Genomic DNA, 22,598 nt, shown 5'->3' with positions numbered 1-22,598 from the left:
GGGACAAAGCTTTGCTAAAAAAAATCAAGTGAACTTGATTTTGGCATTATGAACTATTTCAAAGAAATAGTTGGCATTTTGAACCATTTCAAAGAAAAAAGTTTTTAGTAACTTAGAAACACCTTTAAAACATGATAAACCCTATACATCTCTCTGTTCTGTTTTTATGTGTAGTCTATTGTAGTGATTGTTAAAGGGAATGGTAATGGTGATAATGGCATCATGATTTCTTTTACAGTTTTGAAAAAACTACACTCTTCCCACTTAGTATTATGCATACTCCCCTTCCCTCATGCTTGTCCCCATATAATTGGAATGTATTGGAAACAGAAAAGATCAAGTACAGTGTTTTATAGGAAGTCCTCTTGAGTATTTGAGGTTCTTTGTATCTGCTACTTACTGTAGAATGATGCTGTATGATAGTCAACCATAATATCTCAATGAATGCTTTAGTAAAGTCCTCATCATGAATGTGTGGGCTGTATGGGTGGCTCTGCTGTAGGCTTTGTATCTCCAGATTGTCTGTGGTGACAGTGGTCCATCTGTCTCATTCTGGTGCCTATGTTAGATGGGTTGCAGTTTCTTGGGTTATGTTGTAGGTGATGGCAGAAGCATGGGACAGCAAGCCTCACTATGTAGCACGTTTAAGGCCTCTGTTAGTGTTATATCTACTAATTTCCCATTGACCAGAGCAGGTTAATACGACTCAGTGAAAAGCAAGAGGCAGAGAAGTACCCTTTGTATACCATGAGTGCAAGGCAAAGAGTGTGATTGTGTAATAGCGATAATGTAAAGAATTGGGACCAATAATTCAGGCTCAGACAGTGCCTAATTCCTGCCAAGTCATTTTGGGTTTAGCTACTTTCTGGAGGTTTTTCAGAATTTTATCAGTCCTCATTTTGCCTATTGTCAAAGGGAAACTACAAACCCTCCTTTATGTTGTATCAGAGGCTGCATGATGCTTATGAAGTAATCAAAACCTCCTTTATGTGTAATTAAAAGAATTGGAAATGGGAGTACTTTGGACAGATACTTTGAAGAAATTTTATCTCCTTCTCCTTATATAAGTAATTTTAGCATATGACAGGTTCTTATTTCTCTATTACCCTGAATTTCTTAGAAAATTAATATCCTCTATATGCTGATGTTTTAGCATACTCAGAATAAATTATATATATATATATATATTTTTTTTCTTTTAGAAGTTTTATTGTAAATCAGGGGTTTAAAAGTTTGAATTTTATTCTAAATCTTACATTGATTAGTTGAAGTCATTGATTTTTAGGTAATGAACAAGGTAGTTAAAAGGTGTGAAAACACATTCATTTACTTTTCCGTTTTAATATATATCTTTTTAAATTTTTATTATTTTTTAAAGATTTTATTTATTAGAGAGCAGAGTGAGGCAGAGAGAGAGAGAGCACAAGCTGGGATCAGGGGCAGAGGGATAAGCAGACTCCCTGCTGAGCAGGGAGCCTGATGCCAGGCTTGATCTCAGAACCCTGAGATGACCTGAGCTGAAGACAGATGCTTAACCGACTGAGCCACCCAGTCTTCCCTAATCTTATATTTTAAACTCCTCAAGAATGGGCATCATATTTTCTGCCTTTAGGTTCTATTCATGATGCCTTGTGAATGAATTTATGAATGATGTATTAGATTTGATAAAACCTTTTCATTAAAAAGAATGTCAGATAAACAGCTGTTTTTATTCTTTTATGCTGTTATTGCTAATATTTTATGATAGAGGATATTATAATGTTAGTATGTTGAGTTTTATGCCTTAGGATAATTGAGTATGTGAGGACAGCTGATAGTAACATTGTGGTATAATCCCTTTATTAGTTGTGTTATAAAGTGAAATTTTGTTTATCCCAATACTTTGAAACTATTTATGAACATAGTTTAAATCCATACCTTTTCTTTTCCATTTAGCCCCATTTCTGTGTCATCCCAATCTATGGATACGCTATGGTGCCGTAGGATTTATCACAGTGGTAGCTCATCAAATAAGTACAGCTGATGTATACTGCAAACTGATGCCTTACCTTGACCCGTATATTACTCAACCAATAATACAGGTATGCTTGTTCCTACTTGGAGTCAGTCCTCTACAAATTGTACTCCTTAAAGAAAAAGGTTTAGAGGGGCGCCTGGGTGGCTCAGTCATTAGGCATCTGCCTTCGGCTCAGGTCATGATCCCAGGGTCCTAGGATTGAGCCCTGCATCAGGCTCCCTGTCTGCAGGAGGCCTGCTTCTCCCTCTCCTGCTACCCCTGCTTGTGTTCCTTCTCTAGCTGTCTCTCTGTCTGTCAAATAAATAAATAAATAAATAAATCAAATCTTTATTAAAAAAAAAAAGAAAAAGAAAAAGGTTTAGAAAGTCTTATTTTTATTTAAAATTTTAAAGATTTGAATTAGGCTGCAGCGTTTTCACATTCCTTTAAGCTAGTTAATGGAACAAACAGTATTGAAGCTGAGAAAAGTTCAAGAGACTATTGTGTCATACATCATGTTATGCATAATATACCACTCAGTAGTACATGCTTTATTTTCTTAGGTGCAGTGCTTTAAAACATGTGCTAGTAAAGTGAAATATAATAGAAATGTATACTGACAGGCCTCTACTTTTATTGTAATAACTCTAACTGATTTTAGCCCAAGTCAGCATTTATAATAAATCGGAAAAAACCTTTTACAGATGTTCGTTTTTTTGGACCACTAACTGGTTCTGGGTTTTTTTCTGTTCTCTTTTTTTAATCTAATCTTTCAAAATCTGATTTAACCTTTTTTTTTTTTTTAAATCTAATGACTTGTGCCCCCCTCCTCTCTTCCCAGTATAGCATGAACTTCAGGTTTTTGGTTTGTATAAATCAAACTTTATACAAACCAACTTGTCAGTGCTTACATCCTTTATTTTCCTAGAAAGCTGACTATCAAAAAATATCTAAATTGAGTGAACTGTCGAGAAATGATTCTGGCTGTTAAAATATTCTGAAATATCTTTTTTTTTTGTTAACCTTAAACTCTATTTCTTTTTTGCAAATTCACATGCTTCTAGCTTCTGCTACTTTTATATTTTCAATGTACCTTCCCTTGTTGGGGAAAGTGACTTTGGATATATTCTGGAAATGAGGAGGCTTTGGTTGTGCCTTCCATCCTTTTCCCCATAGATTTATCCTTTTCTTTGGGATCATCATTCTTTATTTCATATATGTATGAAAGATGGATAATATTACTAGAAAATATGCCTTTTTAATTAATTTTTTTTGAAAGTTTATTTATTTTAGTAGTATTTCACCACCCAGCATGGGGTTCAAACTCACAAACCTGAGATCAGGAGTCACATGCTCTTCCACCTGAGCCAGCTGGGCATCCAGCCTTTTTTATTTATTTTATTTAAAAAAATTTTTTTATACTTTTATTATTTTTTTTAAAGATTTTATATACTCATTTGACAGAGAGAGGGAGAGAGAGTGTACAAGCAGGGGGAGCAGTAGGCAGAGGGAGAGAGGGAAGCAGGCTCCTTGCTCATCAGGCAGCCTGATGTGGGGCTCAATCCTAGGACTCTGGGATCATGACCTGAGCTGAAGGCAGATGCTTAACAAACTGAGCCACCCCAGTATCTTTTAAAGTTCAGTAAGTTGTCTTGGAAATCCGGTCTAGTGATTCTTATTACTTTTGGATACTTATTCCATTTAGAAGTTTGTTTATTAAACTCTTTTATAACATAATGTGGAGAAAGTACTCCTGGGAATTAAAAATTGCATGCATTTGTAATAACTTAGTGGTGGTTTACTGTAATAAATCTAACATTAAAAAAATCTGACATTAGGTATTTTTTTTTTTAGAAATCTGTATCACTCTTCTTAAGGGTATATATATACATATACATATATTTCTCAGAGATATAAATCTCTGTAATATAAGTATATATAAGTAAATATAAGTATAAATATTTTTTGGGGGGCTTTTTTTCATTGCTTTATTTTTTGAAAGGCCAGGATTGGGAGTTGAAAGGCTAATTATCCATCATAAGTCTTGCTTTTCTACAGTTTGAATTAGACAAAAGATACCCTTTTATGCTGGTTTCCACTGACCAGATTATCATATAGTTAAATATGTCTAAAAGAAGATGCTCTTGGTTTTGGTTAGTATGCTTATCCTTTTTATTATATACTCATTGACAATGAGGGTGTTCTTGGGAATAATTAAAGGAAAGATTTCATGAACTCTGTGGAGAGAGTAATGTTTTTTTAGAGGGGGTTGAAACTACTGGGAAACATGATGACTGCTGGTCAGCCCTGTGACTGTTGAGCATCTTTTCTCAATCAGTACCTGCTGGCTGTTAGACCTGTAGGCCACAGGTACTTTTTTGATCTAGGAGGTCATCTGACATTTTGGCATCCAAAATGACAGAGACTTCATCTCTGTCATTTTCTAAGTTTTTCTGTCCTGGGTGTATACTATTATTCTTCAGTATGGAAGACACAGATGTATACTCACATGCTAAAAATGTAAAGAAAAACTTTAGCTCTTAGAGGTCAGTAGTAATCTTTTTTCTTTGAAGAAAAAATTGCAGATGTTGATGTCTCCCATTTTCTGAGGAAATACTGATACTAACTTTGCACAAGTTATATTTACTGAATATGAAAATAACTGTACTTTATGTTGTATCTTTGGCTGATTCTTTTTATTTTCCTAATATAGATTGAAAGGAAACTTGTTCTGCTCAGTGTTTTAAAAGAGCCAGTAAGTCGTTCTATATTTGATTATGCTTTGAGGTCTAAAGATATTACTAGCTTGTTCAGACATCTTCACATGCGCCAGAAGAAACGAAATGGGTGTCTTCCTGACTGCCCTCCACCGGAGGATCCTGCTATAGCACAGCTTCTGAAGAAATTGCTCTCACAGGTTGTATTACCTTTCTGCAATCTTACATTTAAATTTAAACACAAAATTTCATAAAAACATTCAAGCATCCATTTAGTTATTAAAAATACTTTTGGTTATTTAGGTTGCATCATAACAAATGAGTAAATAAACTGGCAAATATATACATTTGCCTTGGCATCTAGGAGATACTAGGATGATGATAAGGCATTGGTTTGAGCTCTAAGGAATCATGGTAGACCTATTAAGTTTCTTTCATGATTATTGCATGTACAAATAAGGGAGAGAGTACATACAACCTTAAATTTGATTAATATTCTTGGTTCAGTTCTATATTTCACAAAAAAAAAAAAAGAAAAAATTCAATTAGAAGAAACATTGCAAAGCACAGATATAGGACAGAGAGATTCTAATTTATTTCAGTCCAAATTTAGAGTTTTCTCACTACATGCAAACAGCTGAAAGATTAGATTGAATAATACATCTTAGATTGAATAAACCAGTTACTTCTATGTATTGAAAGCCCATGATTTGGATCAATTACCAAATCTTATTAGAACTAGGAAGTAATCTATTTATTATACTTGGAATTAGTAAGTCCTCTTTAGAAATAGTCTAGATTCCGTGTCCTGTTTTAAAAGGGTTATATAGAACTTAAAGAAGTCAAGATAGAAATGAAAATGGTATAAATAAAGACTATAGTTTCTGAATAAATGCCCCATGAGCTAGAAGGTAAATGAGTAAAGTTATTAAAAAATAACTTCAATGACTATATTTAAGTCTGTAGGACATTTTGGTTAAGAGAATACTTGTCAGTCATGTCTTACCTAACAAGAAGATGAGAAAATGTTTCAGTTGCTTGAGAGAATTTGATAAATTTGAAGATATAAATCCTTTCTTGTATTAGTCACTAAATATCCAGTGCTGTTTCATGCTCCTGTGTTGGTTTGGATGATTGAATATCCCATAGGAGCCTGGTCAATAACCATTTGATTCTTCTGGGTCTCAGTTTGCCTGCAGGCTGGAACTGCTTCTCAGTGTCCCTTCCAGGCCAGTGGTTCTGTTTCCTGTATTTTAGAAGACTTAATTTGGTGTGACTTGAATTACCAAAGAGCTTTTTATTTGGGTTTTCTTTTAACCTTGGCTTGTACATTAGATGTATTTTATATTTTAGAAAGCAATTTATGGAAAATTAGATATTGACTCACATTTCCTTGTTGTTTCTCTTGAGTAAGTAATCCTTACCAAAAAGATTTTAGCATGCAATAAAAACCACCCCAAGTTTAGCTGTTCCTTTGCGCTTAGATGGTGTGATTCTTTGTATTTCTCTCTTCTACAAATCCTGTGTATTAAATTAAAAGCTTCTATACTAAAATTTCATTTTAAGTCATTAGTTACTTGGGGCCACTCTAGCCATCAGTTCTTACTTTTCACCTTGCTGTGTGTGTAGGTTTTGCCATTGCCAGGGGTAAAAGGAGGGAGGGGAAAGGAGCAGTTTTCATAGCTTTTTTACTTTCTGCTTCCTGCTGTCCTCCTAAACCCTTCTACTGTCACTGCTTCCACAGCCAGCCCTCATTGTTGGGTACCATGATGAAATCAGTAAAACACACTGACTTGTATTCCTCTGAAATGTTAGTGCTTGATGTGTTCATTTGTCTGTCATTTGCACACTCATTTGTATGAGTGGGGAAGGAGGATCTTGTTTTCCCTAGTTTTTTTTTTTTAATTTTTTTTTTTTATTTTTAAAAGATTTTATTTATTTATTTGAGAGAGAGACAGTGAGAGAGAGCATGAGTGAGGAGAAGGTCAGAGAGGGGAGAAGGTCAGAGAGCTAAGCAGACTCCCCATGGAGCTGGGAGCCTGACGTGGGACTCAATCCCAGGACTCCGGGATCATGACCTGAGCCGAAGGCAGTCGTCCAACCAACTGAGCCACCCAGGCGTCCCTGTTTTCCCTAGTTTTATGTTGTTTCTGTGAACAACAGTTTTAGGGACTCCTAAGGGTTAGTAGTACTTTGTTTCAAGGGACAAGCGCTACTAGTAGGTGGGAGAGCAGGCTAGAATCTTTGAGGTCCTCAGAAGTCACAGCAGATTATTACTGGCTTCCATTTTTTGAGGACCTACAACGAGACTACCACTGCAGGTGGTGCTGTCCATATTTTGTCACTGTGCTTACATAACAAGCTTGAACAACAGGTGTTATCTCCATTTTATAGTTAAGGAGACTGACTCAGTGAGGATAGTTAAGTTGTCTATGCTTACACAGTTTAGTAAGCTTCAAAGTTGAGATTGGAACTAAACCCATTGAACTCCTTTACCATGCCATCTCTCTCTCTCTCTCTTTTTTTTAAAGATTTATTTATTTGTCAGAGAGAGTGAGAGCACAAGCAGGGGGAGTGGCAGACAGAGGTAGAAACAGACTCCCTGTTGAGCAGGGAACTTGATATGGGACTCCATCCCAGGACCCTGGGATCATGACCTGAGCCAAAGGCAGATGCTTAACTGAGCCACCCAGGTATCCCAATCACCATGCCATCTTGTTTCAAAATAAGGGACTGGGAGCTAAGGCTGAGAGGCTTGCTTAAGTTTTTTTTATGGATTTAGGAAGGGTCCATGTGCAGTTCATCTCTTCCAGCTCCTTGCATGTCTTTTATCTGCCTTCACTTCATTTTGATCCCTGCACTACCTGAGTTTCCTGGGATTACTCACAGAGGCTTGGAGTCAGGGGAGACTTTGGAGGTAGGAATTGAGTCCTTGTTCCTAATGTAGGGATATAGAGGGAAGGATGCTTTTAGCCCCTGCAAATGGGAATTCTGAATACTCCTTCAAAATATTTCTTAATTGGGGTTTTACAGTGCTCTTTTGTATAGGACTGCACTTCAGAAACATAATGGGTGAAATAGGCTTTTCTAGACCATCCTAGTATTGTTTCTGTGGGAAAATATGCTCAGGGTTCTGGGTAACAGATTTTTAAAGTACACTTTTGGAGCATATGGAAGTTAGAATCTGCCTGAACTCCAGATTTTCAGCAGAACTTACCATCTGGAGGTGGTACATGGTGGGGCTATTTTAGAATTTGCATCTACAAGAGCTGTTTTATTTGTATCCATTTGATCAAGCACTAATACAGGATAAGAATATATATATTTTTTACATTTTATTTTTTATTTTTTAAAATTTTTTATTTCTTTTCAGCGTAATAGTATTGATTGTTTTTGTACCACACCCAGTGCTCCATGCAATCCGTGCCCTCCCTAATCCCCACCACCTGGTTCCCCCAACCTCCCACCCCCTGCCCCTTCAAAACCCTCAGATTGTTTTTCAGAGTCCATATCTCTCATGGTTCACCTCCCCTTCCAATTTCCCTCAACTCCCTTCTCCTCTCCATCTCCCCATCAGCAAGACAGAAAACAACGTGTGTTGGAGAGGATGTGGAGAAAGGGGAACCCTCTTACACTGTTGGTGGGAATGCAAGTTGGTGCAGCCACTTTGGAGAACAGTGTGGAGATTCCTCAAGAAATTAAAAATAGAGCTTCCCTATGACCCTGCCATTGCACTACTGGGTATTTGCCCCAAGGATACAGATGTAGTGAAAAGAAGAGCCATCTGTACCCCAATGTTCATAGCAGCAATGGCCACGGTCACCAAACTGTGGAAAGAACCAAGATGCCCTTCAACGGACGAATGGTTAAGGAAGATGTGGTCCATATACACTATGGAGTATTATGCCTCCATCAGAAAGGATGAATACCCAATTTTTGTAGCAACATGGATGGGACTGGAAGAGATTATGCTGAGTGAAATAAGTCAAGCAGAGAGAGTTAATTATCATATGGTTTCACTTATTTGTGGAGGATAAGAATATTCTGATTTCACTCCTTTTAAAAAATGACAAATACTTTAAATTTTTATTTTTATTTTTTAATTTTTTTAAAAAATTTTTATTTGACACAGAAAGAGCACAAACAGGGGGAGCAGCAGGCAAAGTTAGAGGGAGAGGCAGGCTCCCCACTGAGCAGGGATCCTGACACAGGGCTTGATTACAGGACTCCAGGATCATGACCTGAGCTGAAGGCATCCGTTTAACCAACTGAGCCACGCAGGCACTCTATAAATTTTTAATTTTTTAATGATTTTTTATTTTATTATTTCTGGATTGGTAGTATAGACAGAAGGTGTAAAATTGAAAAAATATTGAAAGATCTATAATAAAATACAGGTTTTCCTATAATCCCTGATCCCCAGCCACCCAATTTCTTTCCCTGTTGATAATGAATTTTATGTTTTTAGAGTGCTGAATTCCTTTACATAGTGTCAGATTGTTGTGTTGTACAGTTAATTTACTTGGAATGAGTTTGATCCTTTTAAGCCTTTTTTTTTTTTTAAATTTTAAATTCAGTACAATTAACATAACAGTGTTATCTTAGTTTCAGGTGTGCAATGTAGTGATTCATCAATTCTGTACATTATCCATTGCTCATCGAGATAAGTGTGCTCTTAATTTCCTTCACCTATTTCTCCAATTCCTTCCACCCCCCACCTCTCCATCAGTTCTCTGTAGTTAAGAGTCTGGTTCTTTATTTGTCTCTCTTTTTTCCTGTTTATTTCTTTTGTTTCTTAAATTCTGTATGAGGGAAATCATAGGGACTTGTCTTTCTTTGACTAGCTTTTATTTATTTATTTATTTATTTCAATGTTCCAAAATTCATTGTTTATGCACCACACCCAGTGCTCCATGTAATACGTGCCCTCTATAGTACCTACCACCAGGCTTATCCAACTGCCCCTCCCCCCCACCCAAAAAACCCTCAGTTTGTTTCTCAGAGTCCACAGTCTCTCATGGTTTGTCTTCCGCTCTGACTTCCCCCAACTCACTTCTCTTTTGCTTAGGATTACATTCTTTATGTCTCTCCATGTTGTTGCAAATGACAAGATTTTATTCTTTTTAATGGCTGAGTAATATCCCATTGTAGATATATACCACATCTTCTTTATCCATTCATCTGTCATTGGACACTTGGACTGCTTCTAAATTTTGGCTATTGTAAATAATACTACAATAAACATAGGGGTGCATATATCTTTTAGAATTCGTGTTTTTATATTCTTTGGGTAAATACACAGTAGTGGAATTACTGATCATATGGGTTGTTCTAGTTTTAATTTTTTGAAGAACCTCCATACTGTTTGCCACAGGGGCTGTGCCAGTTTGCATTCCTATCAACAGTGCATGAGGGTTCCCTTTTTTCCACATCCTTGTCAGTACTTGTTATTTCTTGTCTTTTTAATTTTAGCCATTCCATCTGGTGTGAGATGATATCTCAGTGGTTTTGATTTGCATTTCCCTGATGACAAAAGATCTTTTCATGTGTTTGTTGGCCATGTGTATGTCTTCTTTGGAAACATGTTTGTTCATGTACTCTATTTTTTAATCGGATTATTTCTTTGTTTTGAGTTGTACAAGTTCTTTATATATTTTAGATACTGACTCCTTATTGGATATATCATTTAAAAATATTTTCTCCTATTCATTAGATTGTCTTTTTGTTTTGTTGATGGTTTTGTTGATGTTTCTTTTGCTTTGCAAAAGCTTTTTTATTTTGGTGTAGTCCCAGTAGTTCATATTTGTTTTTGTTTCCCTTTCTTGAGAAGACATTTCTGGGAAAATGTTTCTGTTGTCTATGTTTTCTAAGAGGTTTATTTTTCCAGATCTCACAATTAGATCTTTAATTTATTTTGAGTTTATTTTTGTGTGTGGGGTAGGGAAGTGGTCTGGCTTATTGTTGTGCATTTAGTTGTCCAGTTTTCCCAGCACCATTTATTGAAGAGACTATCTTTTCCCATTGTATATTTTTGCCTCTTTGTCACAGATTAATTGACCATATAAGTATGGGTTTATTTCTGGATTCTGTATTTTGTTTCATTGATCTGTGTGTGTGTTTTTGTGGCAGTATCATACTGTTTTGATTACTGCAGCTTTGTAGTATATCTTAAATTCTGGGATTGTGTTACTTGCAGCTTTGTTCTTCTTTCTCAAGATTGCTTTGGCTGTTTGAGGTCTTTTATGATTCTCTTCAAATTTTAATATTATTTGTTCTAGTTATGTGAAAAATGTTGGTTTTGTGATAAAGATTGCATTGAATACAGATTGCTGTAAATTGCTTTTAGTAGTATGAACATTTTAACAGTATTAAGTTTTCCAATTCATGAGCATAGAATATCTTCCCATTTGTGTTGTCTTCAATTTCTTTCATCAGTTTTGTATAGTTTTCAAGGGTATAGGTTATTCACCTCCTTGGTTAAATTTATACCTACGCATTTTGTTCCTTTTGGTCCAATTTTAAATGGACTTACTTTCTTAATTTCTTTTTCTGCTGCTCCGTTATTGGTGTATAGAAATGCAACAGATTTCTGTGTATTAATTTTATATCATGCAACTTACCTAGCTCATTTATCAGTGCTGATAATGTTGTGGGTGGAGTCTTTAGGGCTTTCTCTGTATAGTATCATGTTATCTACAAATTGTGACAGTTTTCCTTATTTCTTACCAATTCAGATGCCTTTTATTTCTTTTTCATGTCCAATTGCTGTAGCTCAGACATCCATTACTGTGTTGAATAAAAAGTAGTGTGAGTGGACATCCTTATCTTGTACCTGATGTTAGTGGAAAAGCTCTCAGTTTTTCACTACTGAGTGTGATGTTAGCTGTGGGTTTTTTCATATAAGGTCTTTATTATGTTGAGGTAATGTTCCTGCTAAAACGTTTTGTTGATAGTTTTTATCATGAATGGATGTTGTATTTTATCGTGCTTTTTCTATATCTATTGAGATGATCATTTAATGTATTACATTGATTTGTGAATATTGAACCATCCTTGCATCCTCTGAATAAATCTCACTTGATCATGGTGAATAATTTTTTAAAAATGTATTGTTGAATTCAGTTTGCTAATATTTTGTTGAGGATTTTTATATATGTTGATCAGAAATTTTGGTCTTTAGCTCTCTTTTTTTGTGGTGTCTTTGTCTGGTTTTGTATCATCGCCATAGAATGAATTTGGAAGTTTTCCTTTCTTTTTCTATTTTTTTGGAATAGTTTGAGAAGACTAGGTATTAACTGTTCTTTAAATGTTTGGTAGAATTCACCTGTGAAGCCATCTGGTCCTAGATTTTTGTTTGTTGCGAGTGTTTTGCTTACTGATTCAATTTTATTTCTAATAGTTGGTCTCTTCCAGTTTTCTATTTTTAATGTGTTAAATAGACTTCTTATAAAAATACTTTAAACATATAAGTAATGTAAATATTCTATGAAATTTTTCTGTAGTCTGAATTTTTCTTGCTCTTACTGTATTTTTGCATTTAGGTTAGTAAATGATTTGTTCTTCAGTTTTCCTTTCTTGTAATGTCCTTTAGGTATATATATTAAATACTAAAGAAAAAAATCCTGACTTATAATCTTGTCTTGAAATTACTCTTAATTCTTAACAGTTCACCTGAATGCTTCCTGTTTAAGGATGATTGCTCCTAGTAATGTCAGGTTGCAATTTCTGATTTAGGTGTGTGTCTTTTGGGAGTCTGGAAACTCTAAGATGATTGTATTATTTTTAAAAAGAAGCTTTTTCCTCCATGGTGTACTTCTAATGTTTTTTACTGAGATAATACATACACAGAATAATTCACATTTTCATCGTCTTGGAAAGAAACCCCATATCCATTAACAATTATTCCTCATTTACTTCTTCCTCTAGCCTCTGGCAACCACTAAATCTATTTTCTGTTTCTAGGAATTTGCCTATTTTGGATCTTTCCTATAAATGGAACTGTACAATATGTGGCATTTTTGTGTCTGATTTCTTTCACTTAGCAAAATATTTTCAAGGTTGCTCCATGTTATGGCATATATTAATACTTCAGTCCTTTTTATGGTTCTTTTGGTGACCCCTTATGTGGACTAAAATGGAGACTTCCCTTTTATGAACTAAAATGTTATCTAACAGAAAGACTAGAACTCTTGCTACAGCTGTAAAATTGTCTACATTAGGCGAATTTTAGGTGGAAAAGTAAAAATAAATGAAGAATTTCAGGCCAGTATTGGAAAAAATTCAGTCAAGGATTTCTCTATGATTATTGTACTTTAGTACAATTTTATTTTATTGTTTCTTAGCTTTCTAACTCTAGAGTTTGTGTCCTGTTTTGACTGTGGGTTGTGAATATTATTTTAAACTCCAATAGGATTTGGATTAAAGCCTTAGGAATTGCTATTTTATTAATTTTTTTTATGTTGGCATAATAAAATCATTCTAGAGGATCCTGTGGATGGTTTGTAAATTAAGAAAAAATTGTAGAACTATTCCATTTACCAGAATATTTGTTTCACATTGAATTATTTAAATTAATTATTTAATATTTATTGGCTGTCAGCTTCAAGTATTCTTAAGTGTCTTTGGTAGATTAACTTACTGAAATTTCAAAATAGACAAAAAAATAAAATAAAATTTCAAAATAGCCTTATAGGATGCTAATAATTATCCTTATTTTCTAGATAAATCCGTAGAGGTTTAGGGAAATTGGGTAATTTGCCCAAGTTTACATGTATAGTAAGTAATAGAATCTCACTGTACTTCGGCAGTCAAACTTTAATTATACTGTTATCCTAGGGTGTATTGCTTTGCATTTGCTGCTTATTCTGCATACATATATCAATTTCTGAAGTGTGTAGAATGTTTTATATATCACAGAGTCCCTTCACAAACAGTGTCTCATTTAATATTCTCAACTCATCTAAGATCAAGGTTGAGATAGGTATGCTCTCTTTTACTTAATATTGTATTTCCAGAAATTTTGTTTTACTTAATATTGTATTTTCCAGAAATGCTTATTCAGAGTTATATATTAAAGATAAAATAGCAGGCACTGTATTAATTTCTTTGGAGATTTCAAAGATGAATTATACTGAATGCTTCCATTTAGAAAGAAAGTTAAGATACAAATCGTGATACAAAATAGAAAATGCGGGATGCCTGAGTGGCTCAGTGGGTTAAGCCGCTGCCTTTGGCTCAGGTCATGATCTTAGGGTCCTGGGATCAAGTCCCGCATGGGGCTCCTTGCTCAGCAGGGAGCCTGCTTCTCTCTCTGCCTCTGCCTGCCACCCTGCTTGCTTTTGTGCACTCTCTCTCTCTCTCTCTCTGACAAATAAATAAATGAAATCTTTAAAAAAAAAGAAAATGCCACAATACAGGGTGTTCTGGGAGATCAGAATAGTGAGATGTTCAGTATTGGTACTTTCTTTTTCTCTTGCCTTTTTGTTTGCTTTATTTTAGCATTCTAATTCTTAAAATTTTACAGTAGAATTTAAAATTTGACATTCAATTATTAGGCCTTCCAGTGCCTGTTACTGCTTTTGAAAATAACCTAGAACATGTGTTTTTTTTTAGGGAATGACAGAGGAAGAGGAAGACAAACTCTTGGCACTGAAAGACTTCATGATGAAATCTAACAAAGCAAAGGCCAATATAGTAGACCAGAGCCATCTCCATGATAGTAGTCAGAAAGGTGTTATTGACTTAGCAGCATTAGGCATAACTGGGAGACAAGTTGATCTTGTTAAAACCAAACAGGAACCTGATGATAAGCGAGGTTAGTATGTTTTTGTGTGTGTTTAGCTTATTATTATTTACTTCATAGGGTTAGCTATAGCTAAGTAGTAGTAAAATGAAAAATCATATTTTCCAAATATAATACGTCAAAGTACTATGGGTGACTCTATTATGTAGCAGGAAAATTGGCAGAGAGGAAAAGTAGAGAACTGAATTAACAGTTAAAGAGTTATATAGGGACGTTGGTTAAGTGTCTGCTTTTGGCTTGGGTCATGATCCCAGAGTCCTGGGATTGAGTTCCACTTCAGGCTCCCTGTTCAATGGGGAGCCTGTGTCTCCCTCTTCCTGCTCTGCCTGCTGCTCCCGCTTTTGCTCTCTCTCTGACAAATAAATCAAATTAAAAGAAAAAAAAAAAGTTATTATATAACCTGTCAAAGTCATGGCTCTCTGTGTCAGACCAGGATTCAAACCAAAGCTTGACTCCAAAAGCTCTGCTCTTATAATGAGATCATATTGCCTTTATGGAGATGTATATTGATGATGAATTCCTGTTTTTTAATCCTTTAAACACCAAGCCAAGGTCAATAGTCTGTGTTAAAATGAAATAGTTATCTAGTTTGTTTTAGTAGGTAATGCCCAGTGAATTGAAAAGAACAACCTTGTTATTAACAATGAAATACAAAAGAGTAGATGTGAGAGAAGACTTAATTGTTTGAAGTTTCAAGATTTAGAACTGTCAGCTATTGTGCCAAGAATGTTAATAGACATTGACTATATGAGGTTTTTAAGATCTTGTGTGTTCTTCCTTTAACCCTTTCTGAGATGTAGTTATTTCCAGGTATATGCCTTTAAAAATAGTATCAGATTTTAAGGACAGCTGAATTATATTTTAAATAAACCTCTAACTGCCAAACTTGGGGTAAAATTATTTGGAACTTAATTTCCTGTGGTTTACATTGATAATAATTAAAACACTGATACAGATTAGAAGAAAAACACAAGCACCCCAAAAGAAAAATATTGAAGGATTTGAACTTAAAACTGATAGAAGAATAGAAATGCATGTTTGAAAAAATAAATAAATGCAAAACAATGAGATGTCATTTTCTGCCATGTGATCAGCAAAGACTGAATGATACCTATTGTTGGTAAGGGGATAGGGAATAGTTGTTGTCATACACTGTTAGATTATAAATTGAACATACTCTTTTTAGAAAGCAGTGTCATTACTCTTTGAGTCACCATTTTCAATTCTGGAAATTTCTTCGAGGAAATACGGATAAGCATGTGAAGAAACATGTATAAGAATGTTCTCAGTTTAAAAAAAAGAAATAGGGCGCCTGGGTGGCTCAGTGGGTTAGGCCGCTTCCTTCGGCTCTGGTCATGATCTCAGGGTCCTGGGATCGAGTCCCGCATTGGGCTCTCTGCTCAGCAGGGAGCCTGCTTCCTCCTCTCTCTCTCTGCCTGCCTCTCTGCCTATTTGTGATCTCTTTCAGTCTAGTGAATGGATTAAATCTTAAAAAAAAAAAAAAGAAATAATTGAAGTATCCATTAATAGGGGGATAGTTAAATAAACAATTAGTATATTTAAGAGAAAAACATTATGAAACACTTTATATTTATACTGTTTAATTTTTGCAAAATGAAATGGTATATCATTAAACTATATAGTCTGTGAGGTTTACAAAGTTATGGGGGCAATTCACATTATATTTTGGTAATGCAAGAACTTTGTGTTATTTGATGTACTTTTTGTAATTGGAGAAAGATTTTTTAAAAAAGGTTTCTTTTTATACTCAGGAGGTAAGTGTATAACAATTGATTTTCATATTTGGTTTGTTTGTATCCTGTGTAATACTAGAAATAGGTCATATTTAGCAGTGTAGTCAGTGACATTTGAAAAAGTTGCTTTTATTGTTGGTTCTTGAGATAAAGAAGTGTTTATTTGAAATTGAGCTAGCCTTGCGAAACTAGAAAGGAATTAGGTCTAATTATTAAAATATGCCATTGAAAGTGCATCTGTTCCATTTATCCCAGAGATAAAGTGAGAGTTAATGAGTTGATGTGTAAATATAAATAAATCAGAGATCAGAAAGAACAGATAGCATGTGAAGTCCCTCCCCCACCAAAAAAATAAATAAAAGCACATATTGATTTCAGGAGTTTCCTTTAGATTGACTGTTCTGAATCTGTTTTTGTAGCTAGAAAACATGTAAAACAAGACTCAAATGTAAATGAAGAATGGAAAAGCATGTTTGGGTCACTGGAACCACCAAACATCCCACAGGTTCTACCTAAAGGGACTGACCAGGAGGTGATTCAGACTGGGAAACCACCTCGTTCTGAGTCTTCTGCTGGCATTTGTGTCCCTTTGTCAACTTCTCCACAGGTACTACCACCTAGGCAATAATCCTCCTTTTGTTTTTCAATCCTATTCTGTTTTGGTTGTTTAAAGGCTGTGTACTATATTGGAAAAATCAATATGGTGAGTGTCCTTTAAGGAGGAAATGTTTCATTATTTTTTCTTCTTCAAATTTTTATTTAAATTCTCCTTAGTTAACATATAGTGTAATACTGGTTTCAGGACTAGAATTTAGTGATTGATCACTTTTATATGTAACACCTAGTGCTCAAAAAAAGTATCCTTCTTAATGCCTATTACCCAGTTAGCCTATCCCCTGTCCACCTCCCTTCCAGCAACCCTCAGTTTGTTCTTTATAGTTAAGGACATGTTTCTTTCTAAAAACAGGTTTATCTTTAATTTTATAGCCAAGGGGATGTCTCTAATTATTGAAGGTATCAAAAAAGATCTTGTGTTAGAGTACTCACCGATAAAGTGATCTAAAATTGTGGGTTGAAGACATCATTATCAAATGTGATTATAATTATTAACTTGCAGTGAACCTTTTAAATCTGTTATTATTCTTCCTCTAATATAACATACCTGTAAACTAGCAGAAATACTCCTGGAAGTCCCTAGTTTGCCATGTGTGAGAAATGTTATGATTTTATATATCTGAAATAAATTTGCAATTTAAGGTGACTCTTCCCTAAGCCAATCATAGTTTAAATGAAAATATTAACTGAACCAACTCATAAAATTCTATTTCTTTTCACTTAAATTAATGAGGATTTTTGTTTAATATTATTGCTGTAATGATAGGTTTTTTTTGGTTGTTCTGTTTTTCTTAGTAATGTAGAGGTTTGGAAATGTAATATTTGTAGTTAATTTTTAGTTAGATTTTCACTGAAAAAAATACTATAAGTGGATTTAAAACTTGGTACATTAATAAGGAAAAAAGCAGATATAATGAATAGAGAGAATATTGGTACAGTTTTATCATCTAGTATACTTTGCTTATGACATAAATAGTTATAATTCTGTTTTGCAGCTTCCAGAAGTGACAAATGTCCAAAATAGAAAACCAACAATACAGGTTTTAAGTAGTACAATTTTACCATCTACCTACCAGATTCGGATCACAACTTGTAAAACAGAACTTCAGCAGCTCATCCAGCAGAAGCGGGAGCAGTGTAATGCTGAGAGGATAGCTAAGCAGATGATGGAAAATGCGGAATGGGAGAGTAAACCACCACCACCTGGTAAAAGTGCTACTGCTAGGTAGTTGTATTCTAGTGTGGGTGCCAAAGCCTACCATCTAAGGCAGGTTAATTAAAGAAGTAAGAACAAAACTGTCACTTGGAAGCCCAAAGGAAGAAGCATTAAGTGAGAAATTTTAAGTCATTATTTGTGGAGTTTGGTTCATCTTGGCTGTGCGGGCAACTTGCAGTGTCTTGTTTAGGCTACTTAGTGTTTCAGTCTGTCTGTGGTCCATATTCTCCATTTATAGTGCTACGTTTTACCTGCCTGCTTATATCATGCCACTTTTTCATAGAATGTCAGTCTTCTTGGAGTAAGCTTCAGCTTTTAAGTAGAAGGGTTTAGCATCTATTTATTTTCTTTAAAAAAAAGGTAAAGCATTTGTAAAGTAATGGGCACCTTTATTTATTTATTTATTTAAGATTTTATTTCTTTATTTGCGAGAGAGAATGAGCAGGGAGAAAGACAGAGGGAGAGAGATCAAATAGGACCAAACAGGTCTTGATCTTAGGACCCTGGCCTCATGACCTGAGCTGAAAGCAGACACTTAACCAACTGAGCCACCCAAGCATCCCAGTAATGGGTACTTTTTAAAAAGAAAAAAAATCATCATCTATAATTCCACTACTCAGCGATTAACAGCATTAACATTTTGTGGAAAGATTGCTGTATTTTGAGAAGATTTAAAAGAAACTTAGAGCTATTTCAGATGAAAATGTGGCTCAGCTATGTTAATAGACTTGCCCAGTATAAATGTGGTGGAGTTAGGTTTTGATATTAGACATGCAGATTTCAAAAACATTTTTAATGAGTTTCTGTATGTAGATTGTAATAATAAAAATTTAACTTGAAAACTCTGAGAAGCAATGCATAGTGTGCTTATGTGTAGAGAATTAAAATCCAATGAATTCCTGTGTGCTTCCATTGTGTGCTCCAGGGGAAAAAGCTGGTGAAGGTAAATGATTTAAAGATTTAAAAAGTATTATTAAGTGGTAAGTGGCATCTCAGGTCAAATAATATCCTGGAATAGAATCTGTCTTTATAAGAAGCATTTTATATTTAAGTGGAGCTGTACTTTCTTCTATTCAGTAATCACAAAAAAGGTATTAAGTTTTGAGGTTCAAGAAATGTGCAATGACTGTTGAGCATTTGATTTTTTTTCTTTCCACACTTGAATGATTGTGTGAAATTGATTTTCTCTAGAGGGAAATGTTCAATCTAGCCTGATGGATTATCTAGACTTCATGGCTAAGTGTTTTTGATCACCTTCAAATCTAGCATATCCTCCTTAAAAATCACATTCAGCTTTTCTTCCTACACATGTGAACTAGAGATCCAGGGGGAAACTTTTTTTTATTTTAGAGTTTACCAGGTTTGGCAATAGTCTGTTTCATTTTTGTTTTCTGATAAAAAATAATTTTATCCTAAAATGACATTGTTATCACTTAATTAGGCACTCTGCTTAATTCTAATATAGGACCATCTTTAGCATAGCTTTCTGTTTTATTTTAAAATTGACTTAATATTAAATATTAAATGTTTCACTTAATATGAAAGTTGACTCATCAAGGATTGAGGATAGTTATGTGCAAGGATCTGTGCTGGGTACTGTGAATGATTCAGAATGGATAAGACATGGTCTCTGGCTTTAGCAAATCTATAATTTATTAAAGGAAATTAATCATACACAAAAGAATATGCATAATAAGACAAGTGTATAGATGTCATAAAGTACTAGAAAATCCATGGGCATTCTGAGGCTATAATTCATAATACTATTTAATTAAAATGTTGATGCCATACAATAAATGATTGCAGGTAGAGAGGAAATCAACATTTGGTTGTTTACTATGGACCTCAGATGATGTTAGACACTTTATATATCTTGCTTATCCATAGCCATCCTTTGGGCTAAGTAATATTTCCCTCATTTTACCTTTGAGGAAATTGAAGCTCAGTTTAAATAAGTACCCTAAGGTTATACATTATATTATGGTGGATCTGGGTCTTTGAGACTTTGAGAACAAGCTTGCCTCCCTATCATCCAATGTCTTTAGGTATAGGATAGCCATTGTCTCTGGCTATTGAACAAGTAGTCAGGGTTTTTCCAGGTGGTAAGTGACTACTGTGCACTAGACCCTAGAGGAGCCCCCCCCCCCCCCAAGTGCAGTCTTGGTCAGCACTTAATTGCTATCTTAGATGTCTTACTAAATAACATTAACTGTCATGGTCTAATAGACCACTCTGTATTGTTTAGCTAGTAGTACCCTTTGTTTAGTTCTTATGATTGTTCTCATGCTGGTCATTGTAACTTAGCTGGAGGTGAGAGGAATATTGTATTTGTAAACTGTAGTTTAAGACCGACTCCTTTGCTTTTCCTTAGGGTGGCGTCCTAAAGGGCTACTAGTTGCACATCTTCATGAACACAAATCTGCTGTGAATCGAATTAGAGTCTCTGATGAACATTCACTTTTTGCAACATGTTCAAATGATGGCACAGTGAAAATCTGGAACAGTCAAAAGATGGAAGGGAAGACCACCACTACCAGGTAATAATGCTTGGGAGAAGAATCCATTCAGTCAGCAAATGTTTATTGAGTGCTCACTCTGACAGGTGCCGTTTAGGAACCAGGGATATAGCAGTAATACATGGACAAAAATACCTGTTCTGTGGAGCTTTCCTTGTTTTTTTTTTTTAAGATTTTATTTATTTATTTGACAGACAGAGATCACAAGTAGGCAGAGCAGCATGCAGAGAGAAAGGGGGAAGCAGGCTCCATGCTGAGCAGAGAGCCCAGTGTGGGGCTTGATCCCAGGACGCTGAGATCATGACCTGAGCCAGAGGCAGAGGTTTAACCCACTGAGCCACCCAGCACCCATTGGAGCTTTCCTTCTTATGAGAGGTGACAAACAATAAGCAATATAAATTAATAAAACATATAGTATGTTAAATGGTAAAAAATTTTGGAGAAAAATAAAGCAGGAAAGAGGGATAGGTAGAATGTTAAATGAATTGACTAGAGACTGCCTCATAGAAAAGGTATCACCTGAAACAAGTGAAGGAGAAAGTCATGTAGATATATTGGGGAAGAGGATTCCAGGCACAGGAAAGGAGGGATATCAAAGGCTCTGAGGTAGAAAGATGTTTGGCATGTTTTGAGGAATAGCAGAAAAGTCTGTGTGGCTGGAGCAGAGTGAGCAAGAGGGAGGAATAAGAGTAACCAGATTACATAGGGCCTTGTTGGCTATTGTAAAGGACTTTGACTTTTACTCTGAGTGAGATGGGAGCCTTTGGAGGATTTCAAGCAGAGGAGACACATGATCTAAGTTAAATTTTAGTAGAATTACTATGGCTCTTGTATTGAGGATACTGAGCAGTTAGAGGCTATTGCAGTGATTCAAGCAGAGGTGGAGGTGATTCAAGATCAGATTCTGGATATATTTTGATGGTAGAACCAATAAGATTTACTAAATGGGTTAATGGAGCATGAGCAAAAGAAAAATAATGATGGAATAGCTAGCTGTATAAGGAAAGCACTTCCTATGCCATTGCCCCACTGTTATGGTCAAGATGGGGACTAGTTATGACTTGAAATCTCTAAGACTCTTTACGCATGATGTGATTTTGGTTAAGTGTGATTTGGATTTGTATGTTTATAGTTATATCCCTTCTTTTTTTATTAATTTATTAATTTTTAATTTTTTATATAAACATATATTTTTATCCCCAGGGGTACAGGTCTGTGAATCGCCAGGTTTACACACTTCACAGCACTCACCAAAGCACATACCCTCCCCAATGTCCATAACCCCACCCCCCTTCTTGATATGCGGTCTGTTTGTCTGCCAGTTCCCCATTTCCCCATTCCCATCAGTCCTACCATATTAAATATTTGCTTAAATTTGGTCTGGATCTGAAAAGCTACTAGCAATCAAAATTCAATTTCATGTGTAAAAAAAAATGTGGATAATCTCTGGTGCTTTACTCATTAACTACAGTTAACCACAAAATCATCAAACAAAATATTTTTGATAAATAAGAAATGTACTCGTAACAGTGTAATACAGTTTTGTACTGTTTATTTTTTAAAAGAGCTCTATGTTTTTGCTTGATTATTTTCATGTTCATTCCTTTTTGGTGTATTACATTGGTCAGAACATAAATCAAAACCAGTAACAGAATCCTGGCTCCATTTAGTAATTTTTTGTCAACACTTCATTATGAAATTTCAAACATGTAAGTAAAGTTGAAAGAGTTTCACAGCGAACATTCATATTGCCACATGGATTCTATAATTTTACTCTATTTGCCATGTCATGATATTATCCATCCTCCTATCAGTTCATCTTTTTAAAATGTATTTCAAAATTAGTTGCAGACATTAGTATATGTCCCCTAAACACTTCAGCTTATTTATCATTAGCTAGAGATCAGTACATGTTTATAAGTTTTTTTTGTTTGACATGAAATTCATATTCTATGAAATGCACAGATCTTAAGTGAACCAGT

The 22,598-nt window shown here is 35.0% G+C and overlaps 1 protein-coding gene across 2 annotated transcripts in view; it reads left to right on the top strand.

The window, feature by feature from the left end:
* The window catches only part of PIK3R4 (phosphoinositide-3-kinase regulatory subunit 4), a 77,177-nt gene that overhangs the window by 31,986 nt on the left and 22,593 nt on the right, over window positions 1-22,598 (top strand). For both annotated transcript variants that reach the window (XM_059162582.1, XM_059162581.1), the window contains exons 8-13: window positions 1,936-2,081; window positions 4,710-4,913; window positions 14,326-14,527; window positions 16,689-16,876; window positions 17,880-18,090; window positions 20,472-20,637. In XM_059162582.1, the coding sequence (XP_059018565.1) occupies window positions 1,936-2,081; window positions 4,710-4,913; window positions 14,326-14,527; window positions 16,689-16,876; window positions 17,880-18,090; window positions 20,472-20,637 (1,117 nt within the window). The remainder of the gene's footprint in view (window positions 1-1,935; window positions 2,082-4,709; window positions 4,914-14,325; window positions 14,528-16,688; window positions 16,877-17,879; window positions 18,091-20,471; window positions 20,638-22,598) is intronic.

This window comes from Mustela lutreola, chromosome 2, assembly GCF_030435805.1.
Source record: "Mustela lutreola isolate mMusLut2 chromosome 2, mMusLut2.pri, whole genome shotgun sequence".
Classification (NCBI taxonomy): Eukaryota; Metazoa; Chordata; class Mammalia; order Carnivora; family Mustelidae; genus Mustela; species Mustela lutreola.
The sequence above is the reverse complement of the archived record's forward strand: the minus strand, read 5'-3'. Positions and strand labels throughout refer to the sequence as shown.